Source organism: Sceloporus occidentalis, unplaced genomic scaffold, assembly GCF_023333645.1.
Source record: "Sceloporus occidentalis isolate IW3139 unplaced genomic scaffold, rSceOcc1.0.p SCAF_43, whole genome shotgun sequence".
Taxonomy (NCBI): domain Eukaryota; kingdom Metazoa; phylum Chordata; class Lepidosauria; order Squamata; family Phrynosomatidae; genus Sceloporus; species Sceloporus occidentalis.
Genome location: NW_028317023.1, coordinates 2,952,128 through 2,979,813, shown reverse-complemented (window position 1 = coordinate 2,979,813; position 27,686 = coordinate 2,952,128). Strand labels below are relative to the sequence as shown.

The 27,686-nt window shown below is 39.5% G+C and overlaps 1 protein-coding gene across 1 annotated transcript in view; it reads right to left on the bottom strand.

Moving 5' to 3' along the window:
- Window positions 1-27,686, bottom strand: part of LOC149289687 (leucine-rich repeat-containing protein 75A-like) — a 129,266-nt gene that overhangs the window by 76,546 nt on the left and 25,034 nt on the right. The window contains exon 2 of the mRNA XM_089490223.1: window positions 10,798-10,926. Within this exon, the coding sequence (XP_089346349.1) occupies window positions 10,798-10,926 (129 nt within the window). The remainder of the gene's footprint in view (window positions 1-10,797; window positions 10,927-27,686) is intronic.

The window sequence follows — 27,686 nt, the reverse complement described above, 5'->3', positions numbered from 1 at the left end:
CTAAAACTGGTTAGCATCTTTGAAGTCCTGGACGGTTGGCATGCATTGGTGATATTCAGGTACAGCAGGGATCTGAGATTTGCAAATTTGCAGGTCCATAAAGATCACATTCCTCCTGGGTAGGCGGAAACTCCTTTTTAATGCATTTTACAACAGCTTTGTAAACTGTAATAGATACAATCAGTAGGACAAGCGTGCAATTTCATGCTAAACAAAGGAAGACCATTTTTCTTTACAAATGGAACTAGCAGATAACAGTTTTAAACTTGGACCTTCTGCTTGCGTTCTTAAAGGGCCAGTATAATAATATAAAGGGGTAGCACTTTCCACACATGCACCTGGGGATCCGAACGGATCCATGCCCCGGCTTTCCTCCGAGTCAGAGCTGGAGCAGACTGGAGGTGAGTGTATCACGGCAGAAGCCGAGTGCAAACACATAAGCTTTATGCTCTTACTGAATACAGCTGCCACTTCGTACCTTGTACCCACTGCAGACCAGTCTGACAAATGATATGCAGTACTATCTACAATACATACAGGGTGTATGAGTTTTACATACTGATGATCAAAGCTGGCCTGTAGAATTTATAAGTGTCAGGTTTTAAATGGCCGAGATGCCAACTCTAAGCTGAACGATTTAGGCCATGCAAGGTTTACTTAAGAGACCTACAAAAGCAGAGTGTGATCGATGTTTGTTTCATGGAAATGTATGGTACGGCTCACCAGTGACCTCAATGAAATACAAAATTATCATTAAAAATCATGTTATCTCACTTACTTGAGGTTGGTGTTGAACTATATTCTCAGGATTCTTTGGCAGCTCCCAGATTTGAGACTTTTCCTAACATGTAGTTACCAACTACCATTGTGTATATCACTAAGCAATCTGTTGGTATCCAGAGAACATGGCACATTTCCTACCTCCATGAACTAGATTTCAATGTCCCTATGTTAAAGTATACAGCACAATACTTTACAGGTGTGTAAAAATATAAACACAAAAAAACATACACATATGTCACTTCCTGTGTTGAAGAAGGTTATAAATTGTCATAGTTTGCTTTTGACCTTAACAGCTTAGTACCGCGCTGATTCGAGGATAAATTGCGAATTGGCTTCACTAAAGGTTATACGATCACCTTTGGGGTCTCAGCTATTCACAAAGGTGTAACTGGACAGTCCATAAACACACATATACACCTACACTGCCCTTACACACAACTGCCCACACACTGCTTTTACAAACACCTGCCCATTCACACACACACACATGTATAGACATACACTGCTCTCACACACCGCTTCCTTTACACACATATACACGTACACACCAGCTTACAAACACATTTACACATACACTGCCCTTACACACCTGTCCATACACACAAACATATACATACATACACTGCCCTTACACACACCAGCTTACAAACACACACACACACATACATATATATCTATACACTTACACACACACCAGCTTACAAACACATATATATATATATACACATACACTTAACTTACACACACACATATATATATATATATATATATATATATATACACATACACTGCACTTATACCCCTTTCTCCCCATCTCTTACCTTTCTCATCTTCTATCTTCCATCCAGTTGTGGGAGCATGGGGTCCGTCATTTCAGACCGCTGCTTTAGTGCTCCCTCATCACTACGCGCCGGCAATTGATGCCGAGCGCCTGGATATGACGTCATCCCCGCGCTCGGCATCAATGGCCTGCGCGTAGTGATTAGGGAGCACGGAAGCCTAGGTCTGAAGTGCCAGACCTCGTGCTCCCTAATGTTGGGCTAGTTAGAGGGAGGTCGCGATCTCCCCAACCAGCCCTGCTCACCGGGCGCCCGCTGATTAGGGGTAGTTGGGAAGATGACGCTCCCTCGCGCCCCCTCCCGATACGCAGCAGTTTTATGGTCTTCGTGAGGAATCACTTTGCTGGCAGCAATGTGATTCACCACGGGGCCCACAGAACGCAAGGCACTTACATGAGGGTTGCAGTTTTGGGGGGGCAAATAATAATCCTTGCCCCCCACCCCCGTAGTGACGCCCTTGAGTGCGGACTTGACCACCCCATGTCCATAGACTGACGAAACTGACTCCCGGGAAGCAGAACTTGAACCGGCAAGGTCCCGGTATGCCTCATATTTCCTCCTCAAAGAAATGCGTGATTCACTGGTCGTGAATTATCCACTAGCGGCTGAGTTTCAGAGCACTGCCCTATAGGACAAGCTACTATGGCTGCACTACGTGGGATGTTGCTTTTATAGTATATGAAAATAGCATTTGAATTTTCACGTTACATAAACCCTTGGTCCATCACAGGTAAGCATGGACAGAAGAGCTATGCTTGGGCCTGGGCCATACTAACATCCCTTCACCTTTTCATGGCATGCTGCCTCTTAAGTCTGAAGCCAGACTGAAGGGTGAAGCCAATATGGGGTAGGTAGGACTAGCTGCACTTCCAAGGGTAGAAAGAACAGGGCAGGTTAGAAGGGGCAGGGGGAGCTAAACATGACCCCCTTCCTAGAGACCAAATAAAGACTGCTTTAGTGCTTTGGAGGCGAGTTGCCATACCTGGGGCCTTCAAGAGAAATCTGGAGTGTTCCTGGAATGTTTACTGCATTTTATTTGCTAAATTCAAAGCCTAATCCAATATAATTTTAAAAACTTAAAATAAATATGATATCTTTTGCTCAGCAAGGTTGAGATAGTGTAATACAATGATTGTGTGTTATAACTAATGCAGGATATTTCATTAATTATTGCTCATAAAATTTTATATAAATAGCATTTTCTGCGATTTTATAGAGCTCCCAGTTTACCCATCACTTTGCATGCAAAGATATCACATCTGCACACCTACAACAACTACATCTGGTCACTGGTGAAATAAACAGCATATGGTAGACTTTAGAGATTGCTAATGATCTGAATCCTGATAAAGCAGCGTCCCGTCACAAAATAAGTGAATTTAAAGAATTATATGTATACTAGAGAATGTAATATACAAGACAGGGAATCCACCCTGAATGAAATTACAGGATGATACAAAATGTATGAATGATATTATATTAGTGGATTTAAAATATATTCTTAATAGGGGCTGCTCCAAAAGTCACTGTGTATTTTTATATTGCTCCACTACATTCACAAACTACAATTGTATTAGCTGTTAATACACATTTGTATACAAATCCAACAAATTATGATTTATGAAACCACATTCTCAAGTCATAAACCACTCAAAGTCCCACTGGAATAAAGACTGGCTGCCTATGTGGTCCTTTTAATTCATCCTCTTGGGGATTTGAACTATACACCAGTATAGAGCCTTTTTTTAACATTGCATTAAACATCCAAAAAGAAGTGTTGAAATGCAGACCTCCAAAAAATTTATTTTTTAATTAAGATAAATTTTGGAGTAAAGGGCTAAATGTGGAACATTTTGTGTGCGCACACTTGGAACCCTTACCAAACCAAAGCATTTTGCATAGCAGATGTGTTTAGCCTAACACATTCTGGGAAGCCAAAAAGCTAGGTTCTCCAGAATATGGTTATATTTATAATTTTGGACCCGTTATTTGGGACTGTAATATTTTGTATTTTCACCCTCTTGTTTCCCTTTCTATGCTGTATTTACATTGACTCACCGTCTAGTCCACATCTAAGTGTTACTTCTCAAATTCCTTCACCTCTGTCGTGTATTTGCCATCGTTGAATGTGTAAAAAGATTAGGCTGGTACCGGTGTTGTCTGCATAATCTCTCGCTAGTATGTTATGTGTTAATTATATTAATCCTTTCATGTTTCCTGTCTAAATCAAATCCCTTTCACCTGCTAAAATGGTTATACAAACCATGTCCAATCCCAATAAAGTGCTCTGTTGCATTCTGACTCTTGTGTCTAGTTCTGTTACGGTTCTTTGGAAGACCCTTTTTCCCCCAGAGGAGCACTTTTACTCTGAGAACCATAAGCAGCTACCCATCTTGTAGCTAGCTTTTGCTACGAGTAAGGAGGCAACGGGAAGTCTAGACCCCCTGGTTCCTGTTCCAGATAGCCTTTACTATGTATTACTTATAAATTGCAAACACTATTGAATATGTTTATTTTTAGAACTGCATATAAGATAGATCCACTTTAAGAACAACTTTGTTCTTGGACTGTCAACGATCATGATCAAGGACAAGAAAATAGGTGTCTTCAGTCGGTGCATTCCTGACCTACTAGATGCCTTCAAATGTAAATGTGCACGGCATCCCTCCAGAGACGGACATTAATGTCCCCCGCTAGAGGTGCAGGCTCAGTTAGAGGGAGATGAAGGATCTCCCTCTAACCGTCTTAAAAAAAATCAAGGGAGCGGGAGGTCTGTTAATGCAGACCTCCGATCCTGCTCCCTTGCGATGCGCGCGGCAACTGATGTTGTGCGTCGGGATTTGATGTCATATCCCGGCGCACAGCACTGAAGCCACGCCCACCGCCTCCACTGCACTGGAAGGAGAGGACACAGAAGAGGAAGAACAAAGAGGAGGAAAAGTGACAGAGAAAAGGTAGGAAAACATTCTGTGAGAGTGAATTAGTAAGTGTGAGAGTGATGGGTGTTATGGTGTAGTTTAAACTGAATGTTTGTGAATGAGTGTGTCTGTGTGATAGCATGGATGTGTAAGTGTGTGGGAGGGATAGCATGGCATAGGGAGGCTGTAATCATATTCTTATCATGCTCAGGTTCCAGCATGTACTGGCTGCCTGAGCATGATAGGAGTGAGATTGCTGTTAGCAATGATATTTTTTTGTTCAATTTTGGTGTGTTAACCACACCTTTATTAAAAGTAAGTAACACACCTAAATTGGACAACAAATTCGATAACAATATTAATATATATATATGATTGCTAACAGCAATCCCACTCCTGTCATGCCCAAGCAACCAGTACATGCTAGAACCTGGACATGATAGGAGTGTGATTGCTGTTTATCATATATATATATATATATATATATACACCTTTTTAAAGGTGTGTGTGGGGGGGTCATTTTCGGTTTAAGTCAAGTGAATGCTAAATTTTCAGGTCCAGAATCTTCATTGCGGTGCATATATATATATATATATATATATATATATATATATATATAGTTACTAGGCCAGACACTAAAGTGGTAGGCCTACACCACATCAATGTTTGGCTTAGTATATAGTGATCAGGGTTATGCTGCATTATTGTCAATGTCTGGCTCAATGTATAGTGATAGGTGTTGTGTTGTACCACGATCAATGTGTGCCTCTGTATATAGTGATAGGTGTTATGCTGTACAAACACCGAAAAATAGTTACCTATCAATGTTTGCCTTAGTATATAATGATAGCAGTTATGCTGTACCACCGTCAATGTTTGCCTTAGTATATAATGATAGCAGTTATGCTGTACCACCGTCAATGTTTGCCTCAGTATATAATGATAGCAGTTATACTGTAACACGGTCAATGTCTGCTTCAGTATATAGTGATAGGTGTTATGTTATACCACCGTCAATGTCTGCCTTAGTAAATAATAATAACAGTTATGCTGTACCCCTGTCAATGTTTGCCTAACGATAGAAGCTATGCTGTTTTAAAGTGTGTGTGTGTGGGGGGGTCCCACGTACAGGATCCACCCCAGGTGCCAAATACTCTAGGTACGCCCCTGCGCACAACAGTTTTTCCCAATTTTTTTTTTTTATCCTTTATGCGGCCTGGAGCCTCCGCTCGTGAATCGCTCATAATTTACTTATGCAGTGAGAATTTCACCTTTAAAAAAACATTACAGTAAGTAATACTGTTGTGTAACTAATACTACATTATCACACTATAATGTAGTATTATTAACCATGAGCGAGCTATACCAAAAATATAGAATAACAATTTAAATTTAACATTTGCAGAAGCATATTGTGCGCACAAAATTTTGGCTCCGGGAAAATTTTTGCACAAGAGAAATTTTCTGCGCACACCACCTAAGAAAAATTAGAGGGAACATTGGTCCTCAGTATGGTCCTTCTACAAACAACTGCTAAACTTGTTCAAAAACCTGTTTCCATAATTCTTCAACAAGGAGAAAAGGGGTTTTAAAGGAGAGTAAATAAACATCTGTCGCATAACATTACATAATCATCAAGATTGTAACTTCTGATATGTAAGCTACTATCTTGGGGGCATTGTGAAAAAAAAACTTTAAAATGAGCTCACAGCATAAAATAAACAGCAGCGTTGACTTTCTGTAAAAAATTATCACTGTAACTTTCCAAATCCAAGGGTGGTTTATAACGCCGTCACAGATGTTGCCGTTAATTTAATAGTTTATTAAAAAAACACACCTTTTTGTACAAAGAATACTTCAGTTTACTGCAACATAATCTTTTCAGTGCCAGAGGCTTAATATGTTTAATTCATAAGCATCATAACACAGTTATTTATTTGCAGGAGGACTTCATAAACCTAGATTGGCATGCTAACCACACCGTCGTATTCCCTAAATGCTGGCTGATGGTATAATTAATACACTCTGACTATATTTCCTGACATGGCAAACCAGTTTTCGTTTGAACCGATCAACGTGTCTGGGGTATAATCCCACCTGAGCTGTTTTGAGTTGTGAACAACTATAGCATTAAACCTTATACATTCATGTATTCTCAATCAGATTCAATTTGCCGCAGTCTCAAACTGTCAGAAATATAATTTGGTTTTAATGAAGCACTTTAGGGGGTGTGGAATGCACTCAGTATTTAATGTGGTGATATACACTCGACATAAAAATGAAATGCAACCGCTCAAGAGCAAACACATCATCCCAAACATCATTTACTGTCGTTTTGCGTTTTTTAAAGATTTAAGGATTCGCTTGATTGATCATTTTATTTGAGAACATTGTTAGGGAATCTATTTGACACCAAAACACATTATCCATGGGAATTATTGCGTTATCTACAGCAACCATGTGACATTAGAATGAATACGTTATTAAACAGAAAAGGAAAATAGACTAGTGCATTTTTGACAGATTTTGCTATATTCGTAGATTCGTAAGAATCTCCAAAAAAAGAGGAGGGACGCACAATGAAACAAAATGAAAATTAAGAAAAAAAACGCCAAATATTTTGTTATTCATTTGTCCATTTTGGCACCATTACAACTTCATTAAATTTTTCCTCTACTTAACCTAATCACTTTGAACTTGCCCCAGATTTCCTTATATGTCATCCAACAAAGTTAATATACTCTTATTACATTTTCTTGAATGTTATTCAACATACTTCTCACTGTCAGATGCCTTCACTCTACATAACATAACTGCCTCAGAACATCTTATACAGTATATGCAAATAATAAGTAACATGTCCATTTTTTCTTCTCCCTTTTTTTTGCTCCTCTGTATATACCGGTATATCCCTCTTTCCTCTAACTCTCTTAATACCCTATTTCTTTCTTCTCCCTTTTTCTTAAATCTCCCTCTTTCTCTCCCTTTTTATTTCTGTCTCCTTTTTTTTCCTTCTCTCACCCTTTTTTCCTGTCTCTCGCTCCTTTTCTATTTTTCCCTTCACTCCCTCTTTCTTCTTCCTCCCTCCCTCTCTCCATTCCTTACAATTTTGTTTGCCCCATAATGCCACCCCCTGCACAAATTATCTGGCTGCACTTTTTCTGTTACTTTTTCCACACTGGTCTGTATCAGAGAGAAGTGAACACTGTCTAGAGGTCCCATTGGGTTTTATGGTTCCACGGATTTCAATCGGCACAGGTAACCATTTGTCATGTCACCAATGGCATTGCAGTAGGCTTCCCCTGTTCAGCATTCATGGGTTTACCCTGTACAGCAATGTAGGTCTTCTCCTTTGTAGCCCAGCTGCTGCTTTTATGCTCACCCACTAGTGTCCAAAGCAAGAGGGTTTTCTCTGCGACAGGCAACAGTCTCAACCCTTAAAGAACACAGCTTTCCCCATACCTGGTAGAGCAGGTGGTTCTCTTGAAAGTCAATCTGCCACAATTAGGTTACCTAGCACATCAATATTCAAAATGAATGACACATAATTTATCTCTACCCATTTCTCTAGTGATGCTGCTTTATCGTCTTCCTTACTCTGTAGGATCCTATTCAGGAATGGTCCAAGTTTGGAGGAAATCCAGTCCTATGTGTCAGAATATAGCTGTCCTACTGGTCTCCTCACACCTGGTACAGCAGATGGCTCTCTTAAAAATCAATCTTCCAAAATTAGGTAACCTGCCACTTGCATTACTCTGAAGGATTAATTTAAGTACGCGATGTCATTTATGTTAAAATTCAGTCCCATAACAGGCTGCTGGGTGTGTCTATCCATTGGTGTAGTGCTGCTGTTGATGTTGGTGGTGGTCTTGCAATGCAAAATATAGTCGGAATCTCTCCCTAAGCCCTAAGATGCTACTGCTGGAAGTAAATTCCCAAAAAGTAATTTCCACCAGTAATTTCCCCAAAAATAAACAGTTATCCGTAATAATGTTGCTCCGTGTGCACAAGTCTGTCTCAAAAGCAGGATGCTAGGTTAGCTGGCCTATATAGGTTTGTCCGCCATTATATCAGGAGAAGTGATATAGATTGGGGACGTGTTGACTCACTGAGCGATCAAAGGCATTCTTTGAAAGCTCTGTACACGCACCATTGTAAATGTGCATATATTTTTGTTTAGTTGTTTGGAGGGGAGGTTCAATGGTACTATTATTTGTATTTCTTAAAACCAATAACTATTTCACCATGTATGAGTAGAATGACGTTAAATGTGTCAAAGAAAAGGGACATGAAATACTTTTTCGACAAAATATAATAAATTGTGATGTCTTGAGGCATTAATAGCAATGACTAGTCTCAGTAAAACCACCCTCCTTAACGCATCCTACTGATTCAATTTCACTTGAAAAAACTCAATTTACCCAATCCAAATAAACAAAGCTTTAACCATTCCTTGGCCTGGGGAAAATACTAACGAAATTACTGAAGAGGATTTAATTTCCCCAAGATAGTTTAGAGCAATTTCCAGGTTTTTTTTTTCTGTCTTTCACCTTGAGGTGACTTAAAGTCTTATTTTATCATTAAGCTGCAGATGATTCTGGACAGAAACTCACATGTTTTTACATGCAGATCACTGGTGTGAAAAATAATCTCTAATATACAGTGGTATACTCTTCATTCTGAGCAGCTACGTAGTTCAGAATTTGGATTTTAATATTCTGTCCTAAAGAGCAGAACTGCAGGTCTGTGGAGCCCCTGTTGTGGAGTAATTTAGTTTTAAATTACATTTTTATTTAATATAGAAGGTACATATATACACAGTATTTATACATATATATATTATTCTGGGTTTTGTAATAGTTGGTGAGGTTGTCGCTTGCTGCAGCCAAGACATGTACCTAGCAAGATAAAAGTATGTATTTGGGTATTTTGAATGGAGACATAACTTCTACGAAAATCTTTAGCACTGTGAAAAAAGTACAGCAAAATAGATGCATGACAAGTGTCCAAATGCTCCTATTATTTCATGGGTTCTTTATTCACTATTCGAAAAACCAGCAGACTAAATATAAAAAAAATATGGATTTGAAACAACAGTGTATAATTGCCCTGCAATTGCTAGAAATATATGCAAAAATACATAGATTGGGTATTCTAAAATCAAGATATTAAAATTAAATAATTTGGGGGTAATTTACTACTTTAGTGGCAATTTACATAGGAAATGAATTGCATCTAGGCCACTGACCCTCTAGTTTTAGATTATGATCTCTCCTCCTTTGGAATACACTTCCCTCCTGTACCCTTTTTGCATTTCAATGAAGCATAGCATTGCCAGGTCCGAAACACTAAATGCTCCAAAACTAACTTTTTAAGAATGTATAGCAAAGAAACATCAGAGAACCTGCTATTAATTACACAAAACCATATGCTGCAAAACAACATGGTGAGTAAATTATATGGATATGGTACACCTGCTGCTATTTAGTACATAATGTGCCACATATTGTGTTTTCCTAATTTAGTTCTAAGTGTATGTGCCAATTAAATACTGTGCCAGTCAGTAAGTTGTTTAGCATGTGTTGCAATGTGTTCCAATTGCAATTTTCCCAAATCTCTAATTTTAGTGGACCCACAAAAATGATATAAATTTTTTTAGAGGACAAGCATGGTATATACTATATATGCCTAATACCCACTAAAACATGTTAAAATCCCCAATTATACCAACTAACCTGATGCTAAACTCCCACAAAAAATCCCACATTGTAACACTCAGAGCTTTTATAGGGCAAGAGGGGCAGATGCCCCAGGTACGGTGAGAGGTGAGCTTCAGCCACTGGATGGCAATGCCCCTGCACCCCTTTCACTTGCGTTCCTGCCCAGGCACCAAGAGCCTTAGTTAAAATTCTGATAACACATGTCTGTCTGTCTGTCTGCTTCATGATTTGTGTGGGACAGGGAGATAGAGAAATAGAGATTTCTTCTGAAATAAGAATTTTAACGAAAACTACATTTTCCACCATTAATATACGTACATACCTTTTGATTTAATAGCCTACTTCATGACATTCATTTTGTTTCTCTATCAATAAGTGCCAATTAAATAAAAAAAAAAACAAATGAAGCCAGATGCAAGATTCAAAAAACTTCATATACGTAAGTTTACTTTTAACTTGAAATGTACATTGTAAAGTATACTGTAGAACGTAAAAAAAGATGTAGTATATACATAATAATACATAGTTTATACTTACTGGTTTGGGACAGTGCACATATCTAGCAAGGCTTATTATTAAGTCGTGGGTTATAGGATCTACAAGGTTCCGGAAGCTGGCATAACGATATAGGACATCATCTAGAGAGGTTGACTCCATCCCCAAATCCTACATCGTGAAAGACAAGACAGATTGATGATTTACTATCATGTACCTCAATGGCATGATTACCTGGTTATTTTGTGTACCTTAAATATTTGATCAATATTACGATTACTTGTCTATTAGGTGAATACGGCATAACTTTATCATCTATCCTGACATATTCTGGCGTAACATAAATTAAGGTTAGTATTAAAATCCATCCTCAAGATTCATCATGATTTAATTCACATTTAAAAGAACAAACACTACAGCCCTATTTTTAGGTACAACACACATTGGAGTCCATATTGCATGGAAATTTGTACAGATATTCTTTAAATACCCCCACCCCTAGTTTCCTCTACTGAAAGCAGGAAGAAAACCTCGGTACGCCTTTTACACTTATTTTGGCTTATTTTGCTGCTCCAATAACTAAACAATGCATGTATCTGTAAAAATCCAATTTTGGGGGCAAAACTGTTGCTTTAACCCAGCAATTTAAGAATGTAAATATTTCATGGGGGGGGAAGACCACTGTATTTTAATGACTGCTGGACCCTATAGTCATTATTTTCTATGCAAGGTATCAGCTGTTATTTTACAAATCTCAGTTTGCAAGAGAACATATAAAATATTTTTTTTCGGCAATACCGGTTATTCTGGGTGCGAGGTGAATTCTAAAATATTCATGTGCCAAGAATTATAGGTAATTGCTACTATTGTGTAATAATATCCATTAAGAAAGTTGAAGAAATAAATTTTTTCATTTGCCACACCTTATGTATACATTTATGTAGGCGAGGAAGCATAGCTATAGAGGGTCTTGTGTCTATCCCAGACGCCTGGTCGCCAGGCGACTAGAAACCACTTCCTGGTGCCCAGGAGTTTGCAGAGCTGCCATCATGCACGCTATGTTTTTGTACAGGGGAGTGGTGTAGTGTGTGCCGTGAGGGTGCCAGCGGGGTCACGTAATGCACGTTAGGTGACCCTGCTGGGTGCCTCCTGTACTTGCCTCATCGTGCCCCAGCAGGAAAGCATAGGGTGCCGGATTAGCAATGGCAGAAGATCACCAGCACCATGGCTGGTCTCCACGACGTGAGAGAGGGAAGGAGGGGGAGTAGTGTATGTGACTGTATGTATACTATAGTGTCAGAGTGTGTTTGTGTGTATATGTATAGTGCTACAGTCAGTATAGTATGTCTACTGTATTATAATGCCACACTCAGTGTGTATGTATCCATGTTAGTGTGTCATTTTATATATGTATAGTGTTAACCAATGTGTGTGTGCATGTGTATAAGAGTGTGGTGCTAGCATGTATGGTGGTGTTTATGTTGTGTTCATGTGTATGTTGTTGTGTTACAGTATGGCATTAGCATTAGTGTGTATGTCAGCAAATAGTGCTTGTATTAGTGTATGTTGTCAGCTCTACATGAGCATAGAATGTTTGTGTGTGTTACTGTAAGGTGTTAGTGTTTGTGAGCACAAGTTGGCTCCTAACTTTTTTTGGCTTTTTTTGACTCCTAGATCCCAACCACATTTGTCGACCCCTGTGCCATGGTACCCATTCCTATGGTAGTTCTGGTTGTGGTGTTACAGCACATTACACTACACCATGATACTATACCCTACTAAAGGACAGTTCTGTGTTCCAAGGCACAGATCTTCTTTGTCCGTCCTGGTGCTCCACCAAGATCCTCAGATCTTCTGGTTCTAGAAACTCAGCTTTCCATAGAGTCATTTATTAAATATTTTTCAGTGAACAGTGAAGCTGATTGTGTTAGCTTCCCTGGTGCTGTTTTTTTCAACTAAACTAGAAGTGCCACAATTTACCTGACAGTCACCTCCTGACTTCACTCACACATTACCAGCAGGTCTTCTGCACATGTCCAAGCATTGGCAAACGTAAATGCCAATTAAGGATTCACAACCATTCTTAACAGCACGTCAGGCTTATGTTCCTTTAAATTTTATTTAGATATTACTGTTGGTGGATAAACATTCGGGGGAAATTCTATTGGTGAGCTGCACCAAGGAGATATAAGCTGGAGAGCTTTCATTTTAGTTCTGAAGATATTCGATAAAGCTGACTCTTAGAACACAGAATCCATAGACTAAGGTAAGAAAAAGTGAACTTTCTCTTAATTAAGGTATTGTTGACAGCTTCTTACAGAAACCCTTCCGTGCTGGAAAATAAAATGTAATGCACGAAAAATCAAGAATAATTTCTACTTGGATAGCATATAAGTGGATGTTTTATTTTTTCCCTCCAAGTTGTGTTGCCCCAAAAGTAATGGAGTACAGCTTAGTGGCATATGAGGTCAATATGTTCTCAGAAGTGTTCATCATGCCCAATACTTTCCAAAGGTGTTCTAAGGGAACCATTTCATCTTCATGAGATATGCTCTGTGTTTATAATAGTACCATAGTTAGAAAAAAGTGACTAATGTCAAACCAAAAATAACAGACAAAAAAAACCCACACAATTGTTGAGCTTTCCACCTCAGCCAACCACTCATTAACAATCTAGTTCATGGTCAATAATAAAACTATCAATTAGGAACTATTAATGAGGGTTATGAATGAAAACCGCCTTGAGTACCCCTCCAAAATAGGTTGTTGCTGTAATTGTTTATGTGTATTGAGAATGTTAGCATTTGTCACACACGTCCATCGAGTACTTCTGACAATTTTGGACAATCTGATCCTAGTTGCTGTATTCTCCTGACTCCCCCTTTATGCTTAAACCTTTCCCACAAAGCCATTTCTGTGCGACAACACCAATGGTCTCTGTTGCTAGTTGTGCCTCTAACACACACACCAAAACAATCGCACTAACACACACAGACACTCACATTAACACACTTGCACTAACACACTGATATACTCAGCATACAAAAGCATACACAAACTAACAGACCCAGATACACACACTAACATACCCACACACACTAACATACCAAGACACCCAGACACAAAATATGCCCAGACACATACACAAACGCTAACATATCCACATACTAACATACCCAGGCACACACGAACACAACCAGACACACGCATACCCTCATGGACCTCACTTACCTTGCGTCTACTCGGTCTGTCTTCAATGCAGCTGCCACGCTACTACTGCATGGTCACATAAAGGGATATTACGTAACCCAGCTGAACCTCCCCTACTTGGGGAAATTAGGTTCAGAAAGAGGTAAGACCAGTGCTCACAATGTTCATCTTTATTCTAGGACTCTCCCAATCCTGGGGGGCAATTGGATCCGCACATGTCTGGAACATCTAGCCCTAAGTTAAAGAGAGATCATGTTGTTACCTGTAAATAAATAATCTGTATCAGGCACCCATTAATTTCTATACATAAATTCTTGCAAGTAGGTTTTTAAAAAAATGTTTCTCTCTTGAACGGCCTTAGTACCATTTTTTTCTTTCTAGATGTTGAAATTAAGCCTTGCTTTCAGGATGCAGAGTGCCTTAAAGCCTTGGCTCGTTCTGAAATGCTCATGAACTGTGGTTCATCTGCACAATCTGTAATAAATAATGGCAGACTTTCACAACCAGAGAGTCCAATGACAAGATTTGTGCATGACAGCTAACAGCAACCTAACCTTTTAAAATGTCACATTATTAAGTCTGCCAGAAGCTATAAAATGGATGAGAAGATATTGTGTTGAAACAACAGTCCAAGGTGATCATTGTTTTATAGATTAGTCTGTATTGTGTTGGTTATAGTGATATCTAGATTTATAACGCTGCAGACGTCTAGGCAGATGATGGGAAAAGCCTATACTATGCTGAGACAAACATCTTCCCCATTTTTCAACTGTCTACCCCCCAAATGCCGCACTTTCTATCTCACACCCCTTACATCCTTTAGACTATAAGCATACCTGGGAACTTTCTACATGAGCTGACCCAGGGACTCTTGAAATATTAACCCTTAAATAGCCCATTGTGAAGACTCTATGGTGTTAATTGGCACATGGCTCTAATACAGATCCTCAAGGAAACCTTGACTTCTCAATATTTAATCATATACGTGATCACAGCAGTGTATAGGGCAAGAACCCTAAGACTTAGTGTTGAATTTGTGTTGTACCATAGTGTATTTATTCTACTTTGATACTATACCTCTCTTTTAAGCCTGTACATCACTGCTGAATATGTTGGTGCATCATAGGTAAAGTCAAACAATAATATAGGCACACTATATAATCCTAATGTGTTAAAAACTTTAATGTTCTTATCAAACTGGATCTCCTTGGAGAGGGACCCTTGGATTTGTCCATATGTTACTACCTTGACCCTTGCCATAGTTTTCTTAATATTATCACTTTTGACTTTACTCCACAAACACTAATGTTGTGGAGCTGTGGGCAATATCATAGGAAGGCTAACAAGCTAACACAATGTTAAATATAGGCAGGCTCTTGCACTTCTCTTTTGGGAAGCAGAACCTGGGTAAGGCAGGTAACTCTTCTGTAATTTGGGAAGTGTTCCTATGAAATTCAGCAAACCCCAGGGGTAATATTCAGAGCATAAAAATGTGTCTGTACTATCTAGGTTTTCTGTGATAACTTAATTTCTTTTCACTCTGACACCTGCAAAGTCGGTCTCAGTATCTGACTAGAATAACTAAATACCCTGGTAGAAAAAAGAAATCCCAGACGCACAATGTTTTTAAAGCTAAATGCGGGTGACAGAACCAGACAAGCTGTTTTTATGTGATGCTTTTGGTAAAAACACATCCTTCTCTGCTGAAAAGTCACAATTCTCTTGAGACAGTTCTGAACAGGATGTTCTAATGTGGACAGGGATGAGCATAGGGTTACCAGCTTCAGGTGCAGTTTTGTTTTTGGAACCCTCACACACTCTCTAACACCAAACACAACACAACAAACACGCTAACACCACAAACTAAGACAGCAAACACGCTAACACCACATGCCAACACACCTTGTATCAACCTTATGCTCACACACACTCATGCTAACACCATACATTTACACCAACACTCTAACACACACTAACATACACTCTCTATCCTATCCTCTCTCACTTCCCCTTCCTCTCATTTACAGTGCAGCTCACACAGCTCTCCATCTTACCTCGCGCAGAATCTTCACTACTGCTAGCATTCCCCCTCCTCCCTGAGCTCCTGCACTACTACAGCGGGGTCACATAACCCGACTTAACCCGTGCTGAATGTGGAAATACAGTTTTAAAAAAGACAATCATACAATTTTTGGAAGCAGGCTGTGATTCAAATTAATCATTTCTTCAAAACCTGTACTATGATATTGGGCTAAACATATGATGAAACCGTTAAGGAACAAACTATCAGTATTTGAATTCTGTTGGTCTGGCTAGAATAGATTTTATACTGGGCTAGTATACATGCTAGACAAAATATGCTAGACAAAACAACATGATGGATGGCTTTGGAGAAATAGTCCTACATTCAAAGTTACTTAAAAACTCTTTACGTTTCAGATTGCTATGGTCTTCGATCATACGACTGGGTGAGCTGGTGTGAGTGTTTGGGGGAGAGACCTAAGTGCTTGAGCAATCCATATAGCAAACGTCGATGACCACCAGAAGTCAATAGTTGGCATCTCCAAGGGAATATCCTGATTTATAGTCATCTTAATTTATATGCAGCATGTCCTGTTGCTTTTTAGATCAAAATGCTTGAGGGAAACATCTACAATTTCTTTGTAATCGATTGTGATTCCCATACTGTCCTTTTTTTAGATTTGTTGGGGATGGACAAACCCCAACAACTGTAAGCTTGTAAAAGATTTCTTCTTTTTCTGTACTAGTATGTCTTCATGTCAGTACTAATGTTGTATTCTCTGTCATTGTAATAGCTCTACAAAATCTGCAGGCACCCTAAAAATAAAATGTAAAGTAACATGTTTAATCGATACATTATCTGTATTCTAGAAACATCTATCCTGCTATTCTGGTTTACATGAGTGGTAACACGGTGTAAACTATAGAATTATAGTTATGATACTTTAGTAGCATAATTGTGTTGATTTCCAAAATTCTGTATTTTAAGTATGATTCCATTGGCACCTGTTGACCATTTCCTTAAAATAAAGTTCATATAGTATATGTAATTTTTCAGTGGAACCTATTTAAAGATGCATGTTTCCCTTCAGATCCAGGGAATTGTAAAGGCATTGACGTTGCTAAATTGATTACAGTTGTGCCGTAAGGTAAGTTTTACTGAACATGGAGAATGCGTCTTGCGTGTTCGTACACATCTGGATCTCATTCCTGTATTGCCTAAGTGACATGTATTTCCTGAAAGGGTTTATCACAATTTGCACAAACCTCTTCGATCTCTGGTTGTCTTCACTTGATCCAGATGACTTTACTTACAACTATACTTTCAGTGTCTTAAGCAGTGAGTTAAGTTTTATTGGAAAAGTACCCCCCCTCCAAAAATTACATTAGAAAAGAAATATTTCCTGTTATTTGAATGTGCACAGCTGTGATCATACTTGAGCCACTGTGGGTTTTTTGGGCCCACTAGCAGTGATTAGCATCTCTAAACAGGGCACAATAATGTATCTGCAGAACACCTTTCAAATGCCCCCTCTAGGTGGGACCCAATTCACCCGGTCCCTCTTTCCTATCCTAATGTACATTTTCTGTAGATGCTTAGAATATTTGGTAGGCACGAGACTTATCACTGTGTTCTACAGTCATAATATCAATAATGTTTATTTAAATAGTAATGGCAAACGGTACAAACCTTTTTATTATTTAAATAGTAAAAATTGTGCTTGGGCATTAATTTTGTAAATTAACTGTATTTGAACTGCCTACACAATTACATTAAAAACTCTTGACAGGTCATAAAGTCACCTAAAATTAAATGGTAAAACTTTACCTTGTAGTCAGGTCTCTAACCACGAGTCCTAAAAGAAAATGGGCCATTTTAGGATATGCTGGAGTGGACGTTTAAGCACTCATATATGCTGTTGACTATACACAGTACGCCTATTTTGCCATCATGTATCTACAGAAATTACAAATGTAGAAACTACAAAGCACTTTTTGTGTGTTGTGGATAAAAAAAGCTACATGTAATTTTAGCAAAAATAAATTTCTGCCTTTGTGGCTCATGTTGTATTACAAATAGTGTATTATTAAACAGCTTCACCCAGAATATCTGACTGCTGAACTGCCAATATAACATAGTATTTATTTATTTAATCACATTACATACAAATTATATTAGTACGTCTTGCTGGTTCTTTATGGTTGAGTATGTAACAGTGTTATAACAGCACTATGTACATCAGTGTTTTTCAAACTAGGACAGTCAGGGTTACTTTTGTTTTGGCTGAACTCGCTTTAGAGAGGAAAGCTGTCTGTGATGAAAGAACCCTATTGTAACAAGCTGTAAAATGCCTGCCAGTGCATTGTGTATATCTATGTGCTTGCCTGTATGTGTTTGTCTCCACTCTTCACTGCTTGCATCCCACTGAAGTATGCCTGTTTAGAAGGGTAGAACCTCTTTGACTCCCAAATCCCTCTTTTGTGCCTCTTTTCTAGGAACTCAGAATGTTTGCTATGTATGAGTGTATCACATAACCCTAAAATCACATAAATGTATACAGTAAGAGCAAATAATGTGTTTATAAATTAAAATGTTTAAATAAAGCACAGTTCTCCTTACTTAAATAAACAGCTGTCAATGGGTCACACATTGTTCTGGGAATACACTGTATTTTAGGTTTTCAGCTGTGTAAAATTCCAAAATGGCAGCTTCCGCTGTCTCTTGTTGTGTCATTAAGCTGCAATGGTGGGTTTATTCCAAAGTAGAACCAACATACCATAATGAAGGCTTATTAAAACAGCGAAGAACACAATCACCAACAGCTGACCCAGTACATGCAGGGATATAGTGTACAGTCACTTATAAAAACAGTATACCTAAAAACATCATTCATACACTCCAAAACACTCATACATCTATGTGTACTATAATACTATGCTGCAGGGCTCGACAAATCCCAGGCGCCAGGTCGCCATGGCGACTCAGAATTTTGTCCTGGCGCCTAGGAGTTTGTCAGCCTCTTACATCCAAAAAAAAATGCCCCCGCGTCACCACCAGGAGTCTGGGCAGACAGCACAGCCACTCAGAGCCCGCCCCCGAGCCTGAGATCACTCCCACGGAGTGATCCTGCAGGCTGAAACCGCGATTGCAGGAAAACCTGCAATAGCGTTTTCAGCTGTCACAGGCAGCTTCAGGAAAGGGGGTTCAGTGTTGATTGGGTCCCCGCACAAGTGTGGGGACCTGACACAACATCCCCCTGCTGCCTGATCGCTCCATGAGAGCGACAGGGCAGCGTTAACCCCTTCAATGCCGCGATCGCGGCATTTAGGGGTTAATTCCCGTTTTGTAAGGGGCTCTGCTGCTGGCGGTCTGCCTGAAAGCCCAGGCAGACCAGCAACAGCAAAAACGAGCCCCCACAAGCCCTTTGACTCCTGTAGGCATGGAAGCCTACAGCAGTCATCAGAGACTCCCCCCTGCAGTGGCTGGTCTATAGACCAGCAATTGCGTCCCAGCTGCCAGAGGCAGCTTCAGGGACAGGGGGAGAGGGTTCTTTGGTCTCCACATGAGTGTGGAGACCAGCCCCAACACCCCCCTGCTGCCTGATCGCTCCATGAGAGCGACAGTGCAGCGTTAACCCCTTCAATTCCACAATTGTCTATAACACATTTGTGGCATTGCAGGGGTTAACATTTGTCCCCACAAGCTTGCGGGGACTAAATATCAGTCAATGCTGTGCTCCAATGGAACATCAGCATTGAAAGCGTTAAAAAATATATATATATATAAAAAAAAATTTAAAAAAAACCCAGCACTGACCTAAAAGTCCAGGGTGCTTCCAGGTCAAATGCTGTGAGTTTAGTAAGTGGGCTGATGATGATCAGATCACTCCTAACCAACAATTAGTGTAAAAAAAAATCCTGGCTCCTAACTTTTTTAGCTGGCGCCTAGATTTACAACAAATTTGTCAAGCCCTGCTATGCTGTGACACAATCAAGCATGACACATGACATAGTACAAAGAAGCAACATCAACCATGACATTAAATAATTCCAGAGCCGCAGAGATTGTGGAATCTCTGTAAGAATTACATCTAGCCATGGATCCCCACAATATGCTGTATCCAGCAGTATCTGGATCTGCGTATGAATGTCCTTAGGGAAAGGTATCCTTGAATGGCCATCCATGCCATGTCCTTGGTCAGCCTGCGCCATGCCACATGAGTTCAAACGGTCTTCGTGTGGTGTCAGGGGGCTCTATAATGTCACCAAACTGTAGTTAATGTCCTTGCCTTGGTCAGCCTGCTTCATGCCACATGAGTTCAAACGGTCTTGGTGTGGGGTCAGAGGGCCCGGCAATCTGCTCAACAGTGATGTTACCAAACTGTAGTTAATGAAGCTTCCCCTTTAAAATCAAGATCCCTGTCAACACTTACTATCACTACATCTGATGACAAGGAGAGAGGTACTTTTGTTTAAGCTGCTATGTTTGTGTCCTAATTTAGGCTTAATTAAATATTGTAGCTCACACAGACAAACAACTTTAATAAGCAATACGAAAAGAATAATGATGGCTTTTATTACTATATTATATTATATATTTTCTTACTATATTAGAACGAGCTGATTCAGAATAATTTGCAAAACGCTTTCAACAAACTTCAATTTTAGAGCCACTGTAAGACACAACTCAATACACTGAGTTAAACCAGGGTTCCCTTCTAAGCAGGAGGCTGTTTGATAACTAATGAGGGTATTCCATTATTTATTCATTAGCACCTGTTTTGTAACTTACCTTAGCAGCAATGAACTAAAGCCAATATAGTGTATTGGTACATAATGTGGTATCGCTGTACTTGGCAGCTGCTATGAAATGAATAAATAATGGTGCAGCTGCTTCTGGTAGAAGCAGCATTAAGACCACTGAATCAGGATCAGCAGGAATGTAACTAAACCGGAAATGTGCAAAATGAAGTGATAAAATATTACACCTCTGATTATTAAAGTGACGCGCCAGTCACTATATACACTTTAATGCATATGATAGTTAAGTGGTGCCTTTAAATGTTTGTGGTGACCCCCTTACAAATACATCAGGGGATTCTGCAGTCACCTTTACGCACATTCCCTGCAATATGATATACTTGCAAAGTACTTTCATATGCATTTGTTGTTAAGGGGGCTGCCAGGGACACTGGAGTGTCCCTTTAAACACAGACACCAGATTAAGGTCGATCATAATATTGACTCTGAACACATAGAATCGTTCTTAACTAGAGCCATGTCTAGCCACCATTTAATCAGTACATAAGTAAAAGTTATAATGAAAGGTATAATGTGTGTGAGCATGTATGTGCATGTATGTTTGTGAGCATGGATGTGTATGTGTGTGTCTGTGAGCATGCACATGTAACTGTGAGCACGGATGTGTAAGTGTGTGTGAGCATAGATGTGTGTGAGCACAGATGTGTATGTGTCAGCATGAATATGTTTATCTGTGTATTAGGATGTGTATGTGTGAGCACAAATGTGTATGTGTGAGAAGGATGTGTGTGTGTGCATGGATGTGTATGTGTGTGTGTGAGCATGTATGTGAAGGTGTACATGTGTGAGCACGCATGTCTATGTGTAAGCATGTATGTGTATGCATAAGCATGTAAGCACAGATGAGTATGTGTGAGCATGTCTGTGTATGTGTGTGTGAGCATGGTTGTGTACATGAAAGGGTGTGTGAGCATGGATGTCTGTATGTAAGCACGTGTTAGTGAGTATGTTTGCATGTGTGTTGTGGTTAGTGTGGAAGTCTGTGACATGAATGTGTGCCAGTGCACACTGGGAAGAGGCAAGGGAAAGATTGGGTTTGCCAAATATAATAATGAATAATAATTTAAAAAAAGATGAAATAGGGAGAAATGAGAGAGATAATGAGATGAAGGAAACATGAGGATATAAGGGATAAAGAGAAAGAAGAGAAATTGTGATAAAAAAGAGAAAAAATTAAAAGGGTGAGAGACAATGAGAAATGGGTCAGCTAGGGAGAAAATTGAGATATAAATGAAATAAGAGGAAAGATAAAGTGAAATAGAATAAATTAGATAAAAAGAGGAGATATAATGAGAAAGGTAGGATCAAAGAGAAAGGGAGAGATAAACAGAACGATGAGCAGACAGGGGAGAGATAATGAGATAGAGGAGAAAAAGAGGAAAGAAAGAATGTGTGCAACAAGGGCAAATGTAAGCTAATATGTTTATGTGTAAGGGCAAGTGTGAATGTATGTGTTTATGGGCAGGCATTTGTAAGAGTTATGTGTATTTTGACAGTCGTCTGATTTAGACCTAAAGGGTATAGAAAGAATAAAAAGTGCACCTGACCCTGACTGAGAGAAGAAATTATTATCTGAGAGGAGACCACTGTGGGTGCACTCTAGATGTAGGGGGCAAGTGCTTACGTATATATTATATAGTTAAAATTGGATGACTTGGTTGCATATTTCACCGAGGTTGCTAGAAATAAGGACATCAGAATTTAGTTAATTTATCAATGTATTGCAATGCGTATGTGTATGTATTTATATATAAATATATATGTTTATATGTGTATATATATATATATATATATATATCTGCAGTTTGTGCAGCTACTACTCCCAAAGCGGAATCAAATGTTATCAAATGTGCTATGGGCTCTAGCCCCGGATCCTTTGGGGACAGGGCAGGGTCATCCAAGCTATTCTTACAGCAGAAGCTCTGACTTACTTCCCCTGTGACTACCTTTAGTGTACCAAACACGTCATGTGTCATGCTCTGGCATCCAGTACATCAAGCCGGAGATTGTACCTGCAGAGTTACCTATACAGGTTTCCAGCTATCCTACTGTGCCTATACCTATGCCTCCACATTTTTGGGATCATCCAAGTCCCTGTCCGATTAGCTTGGGGCTTAACCCCATGCCAAGTGATTCAGGGCAGAGCACTTCTGCGGTGTGTGCTCATTGTTTTTATTTATTTATTTGTAATTGGTAGAGTTTTCACAGGGTTTTACATTTACTCATATTAATCTCTACTGACAAAGATATTTAACGATGATATTTCTCTGCAATTCCCATTGTACAGTGCTGGAGAACATGATGGTGCCATATACATCAATAAATAATAATAGTATTCACAGCCATCTGCTTCAGCTTTTAGTAGAGAGGAAAGTAATATTACACACTTCAGTTGTGTAACACTCATTAGCCCTAGTAAGCAACCTGGATGTGATGGGAGTTGGAGTCCACAGCAGCAGTAGTACCAGATGTTTCTGATTGGTATTATTAAGGATTGCAAACCATGCAGGAACTTTGAGCTCTGGAGTGCTCTCAAGTACAGTCTGAAAGATACGGTCTACAGGCATTATGCCTTGGCAATTAACAGTCTGTTTAATGTGTTTTGGTGGTGGATTCATTTTATTATTTGCTCTTCTTTTAATCTATTTATAGAAAATAAGGAAAACAAAATTGGTTATACGTTCAGAGGAGAGGGATGAGCTCAGTGACATCTGTGTATAGAATGCCATATTGTTTACTCAGCTGGCTTGACTCAAAGTGCTCCTTAACAAGAAGAAATATTTGCACATCACATTATTCTGCCTGCATACAAATGAAAGGAATCCCTGCGCTACTCAGGTATACTTCCATGATCACAATATAGGCTGCTGATGATCTTACGCCAGCTTGTTAAAACACATCAAGAAACGAGTTACAATGCTAGATCTATTTTACAAATTCTTTTTTAATTTGAAAAACATAAAAGTACATTTTTGGAGGGTCAAGTGGTAAGTATTTCAACACCATTGCCACCAGAAGTCCTGAGTTAGCTGGGACAGTCCCAAGAGCTTATGTTCCAGTAGTGCTTCATGCACAATTCCCAAATCAGAGGACAGACCGTGCATGAGATCACAAATCCACTGATGAGCCAGAAAAAGAACATCCACATATTTTTAAGAATAAAAGGCTATGCTTGTAATATTTTTTTTATAAAATAGTTAAAACTGCAGATAATGAATTAATAACATGTATGTATTAATATCTATATGTATGCCAATGGAGACCCATTTCTGCGTAAAGAATTAGTAATAAAATATCTGGTAAAAGTATAATTTCTGCTACAAAAAAAGCCTATATGTCTTTTAATTGCAGACTGTAAATTATTTGTTTTCTGACATTTTTATTAAAGATAGACTTGGCTTATTGTTTTCCATTGACTTGGAATTTTGCATGGCTCATTGTACACAAGCACCTTCCTCTGAATAAACATTAAGCTGGATGAGGTTGACCAAGATGTTGTTAATGCTCACCTGCAAATTGAACCATATGGATGAAGAGAGGAAGAATAATTTACGGCTTAAATATAATGGGAAATAATGAGTCATGAAGTGTACACAAGCACGTCCACCTCTAAATGGCTCAAAAGAAACAAAATTAAGGTTTTGAAAAGTGGCGTAGTCACAGTCATGCCATGAATCCGATTGAGATGCTGTGGCACGACCTTAAAAAGGCAGTTCATGCATGAAAACCTTTCAATGTTGCTGAATTAAAACTATTCTGACAAGAAGAGTGTGTCAAAATTCCTTCACAGCGCTTCATTGCAGTTGTTGCCAAAACTGCATTTTGTGTTTGTCTTTAAATGCGACAAATAAACAAAAACAAAAAATAGCACGCCACAGTGAGATAACGTTGATGGTGTGCAGTGCTTAAGTTGAAGGTCCAATTAGAGTGAACTTGCTGGACTATGATTGGACCTTTGGCCTTAAACCCTGCCCATTGTGACCAATTTCCATGGCGACACGTCGTTACTGTATTTGGACCCTATGTTCCTCAGTGTTGGCATGTGCAATATAGGCATGAAACACTGTGGTATGAAGGACCATGGAGGTAAGAATGAGCTTCAATTGTCAAGACAGAAAAAATACAAGGTCAAGTTATGGTGGGAGAGTATGCGTTGGCTCTGTTACAAAATGTAGGGGTGTACCAGAGAAGAGATAGAAAACGAGAGAGACCGGGGAGAGGGATAGATGGGCTATGATATAACGTGTAGGGTAGTACCAGAGAAGAGAGAAATAACAGTTATACTGTGGAACTTGCTAAATCGCCCAGTATTGAATGTTCTAGAATCTAGATCTTTATCTAGAATACCTTTACATCTAGACACATTGTCTATTTGCATATTTCCCCTTTGTGTTATACACACTGAATTGATCTGTTGTGTGATTCTTTTCTATGAGGCTCAGAAAAGTAGCAGCACGGTCCTCTACGCCCTAACATAGCATCTTGAGATTACTTGTTATTGATGCAATCAATCTCAAAGGAGCAATCATGTTCTGTACTTCTCCAAAGCAAGGGCCTCTCCAAAGTTCCATTAGAAACAGCAACTTTTACAGTTAGTATGGCATATAACTGGAAAGAGGGCATTTAAACTGCTGTGTGCTATGCGGTTTTCTAGGATGCTTGCGTTAATTAAAACAACATTGTAATTACTATTGTCTGATATAATACATGTTGTTACCGGGAAAAAAGACCCAGTTTTACTTTATCTTAGGAAGACAAAATAAGGCTTAAATATATAATTGTACACAAATGGAACACAGATGACTAACATAAACACATGTTCAGCTTACATAAAAGTTGAAACATATATGAAATAGTTATGGGACTATGGAAAACGGGTCCACCATGAGTCTATTTTCATTTGTGATTTTTGTTTTCAGACTGACCGAAAATGCCACGACAATAATCGGAATTCAGACTTGTTAGATTCCTTTTCTTTCCTCTATTTGCTGTCTCTCATTCACTTTAGGCAGAAATCAATGCCGTAACTATGAGGGTAGCATGGGTGGCAACTCCGACCACTTGTTTTTGTCTCCTTGTGCACAGGGAGACAGGAGCACAGCGGGATCACGTTATGTTACATCACGGGGGTATATTTGTTCTATGTATGTAAGCATTAATGTCTATGTATAAGTGCATGTGAGTAAGTGGTGTGAGATGGAATGTGTGTTAGCATGAGTGGCGTGAGAGGGACTGTGTGTATGTTGGTGTGTTTAAGTAAGTGTATGTGCTAGTATGTGTACATTTGTATAAGTGTGTTTACATATGTGTGCCAGAGTGTATTTTGGAGGGGGAGGGCAATGATGGCATAGACAAGCGGTTTGGTGGCATAGATGGCACAGATAAGCTGTTTGGGGGCACTGACAACCTGGAGCAAAAATGGCAGGCTGTTTGGAAGCCGGGAGGGATGAAGCAATTGAGGCACGTCTAGCCACATATAGGTGGAAAAGGAGAGTAGGTGTAACCAGGTGAGAATGAACAGAGATCCTAATGTGATAAACCTAAGGCACATCAATCAGCTTGCATACCTGGAGCCTCCAGAATAGATGCAGAAGTTTGCAGATACAATGGTAAAGTACTAGTTACCATTTCATATATAATATAGCGAATCAACTCACTAGCAGAAGCATTAAAGATGCCTTTTTTACAAAATGCAAACAAAATGACACAGTAGCTCCTACCGTTATTATTTTGAAAAGTATACAGTTTACAAACATGTATTAAGGGAATTAATGAATTCAATATAGATACCATTGTAAACAAACTCTATGCGCTTTTTTCCCATAGCTTCCAACCAGTGTGTTTATATAGGATGTCTAGCATGGGCGTAGGAACCCCTAAAAATCTGGGGGGGACAGCATTTTCCCCCATCAGATCCCCACTTTCTCACACTATCTACTCCCTCTCCCCCTCTCACAGTTTCTTATTATCTACCCCCCTCCCTACCCTCCCTTCTCACTAGCTACCCTCTCCCTACCCTCCCTTCTCACTAGCTACCCTCTCCCTATCGCCCCCTTCTCACTAGCTACCCTCTCCCTACCACCCCTTCACACTAGCTACCCTCTCCCTACCCCCCTTCTCAATAGCTACCCTCTCCCTACCCCCCCTTCTCACTAGCTACCCTCTCCCTACCCCCCCTTCTCACTGTCTACCCCAGGGGTGTCCAAGTTTTTTCTGCAGTGGGCCACTTCATCAGAATTGTATACGTGCGCGGGCCACACTCATTTTTCACCGTGAGAAAATATGGCCTTTAATAAAATATGCAGATTAAAATAAAGTAAATGACACAAAACGTTTACTTTTCCTCTCACTGATTTCTGGGCCTAGAAAGTTTTGTAACTACAAATTCAGGACTCAGGATAATTAAAAATGAAATAGTTCTATTTATTCTAGGGATGCACCAAAATCATCATGCCAAGTCAGCCAGTACATGCTGGTACAGGGTGGCTGTAAGTGATGTGCAGACCTCATACTGCTGGCAGCATCAATACACAAGGGGGGCAGCTAGCTATGTTTCAGCATGTACTGGCTGACTTGGCATGATAGGAGTGTGATTGCTAACAGCAATCACAGTCCCATCATGCCTAGGTTCCAGCACTTACACATCCAACCAGTAAATGCTGTAACCTAGGCATGATGGGACTGTGATTGCTGTTAGCAATCACACTCCTATCATGCCAAGTCAGCCAGTACATGCTGGTACACGGTGGCTGTAAGTGATGTGCAGACCCCAACTGCTGGCAGCATCAATACACAAGGGGGGCAGCTAGCTATGTTTCAGCATGTACTGGCTGACTTGGCATGATAGGAGTGTGATTGCTAACAGCAATCACAGTCCC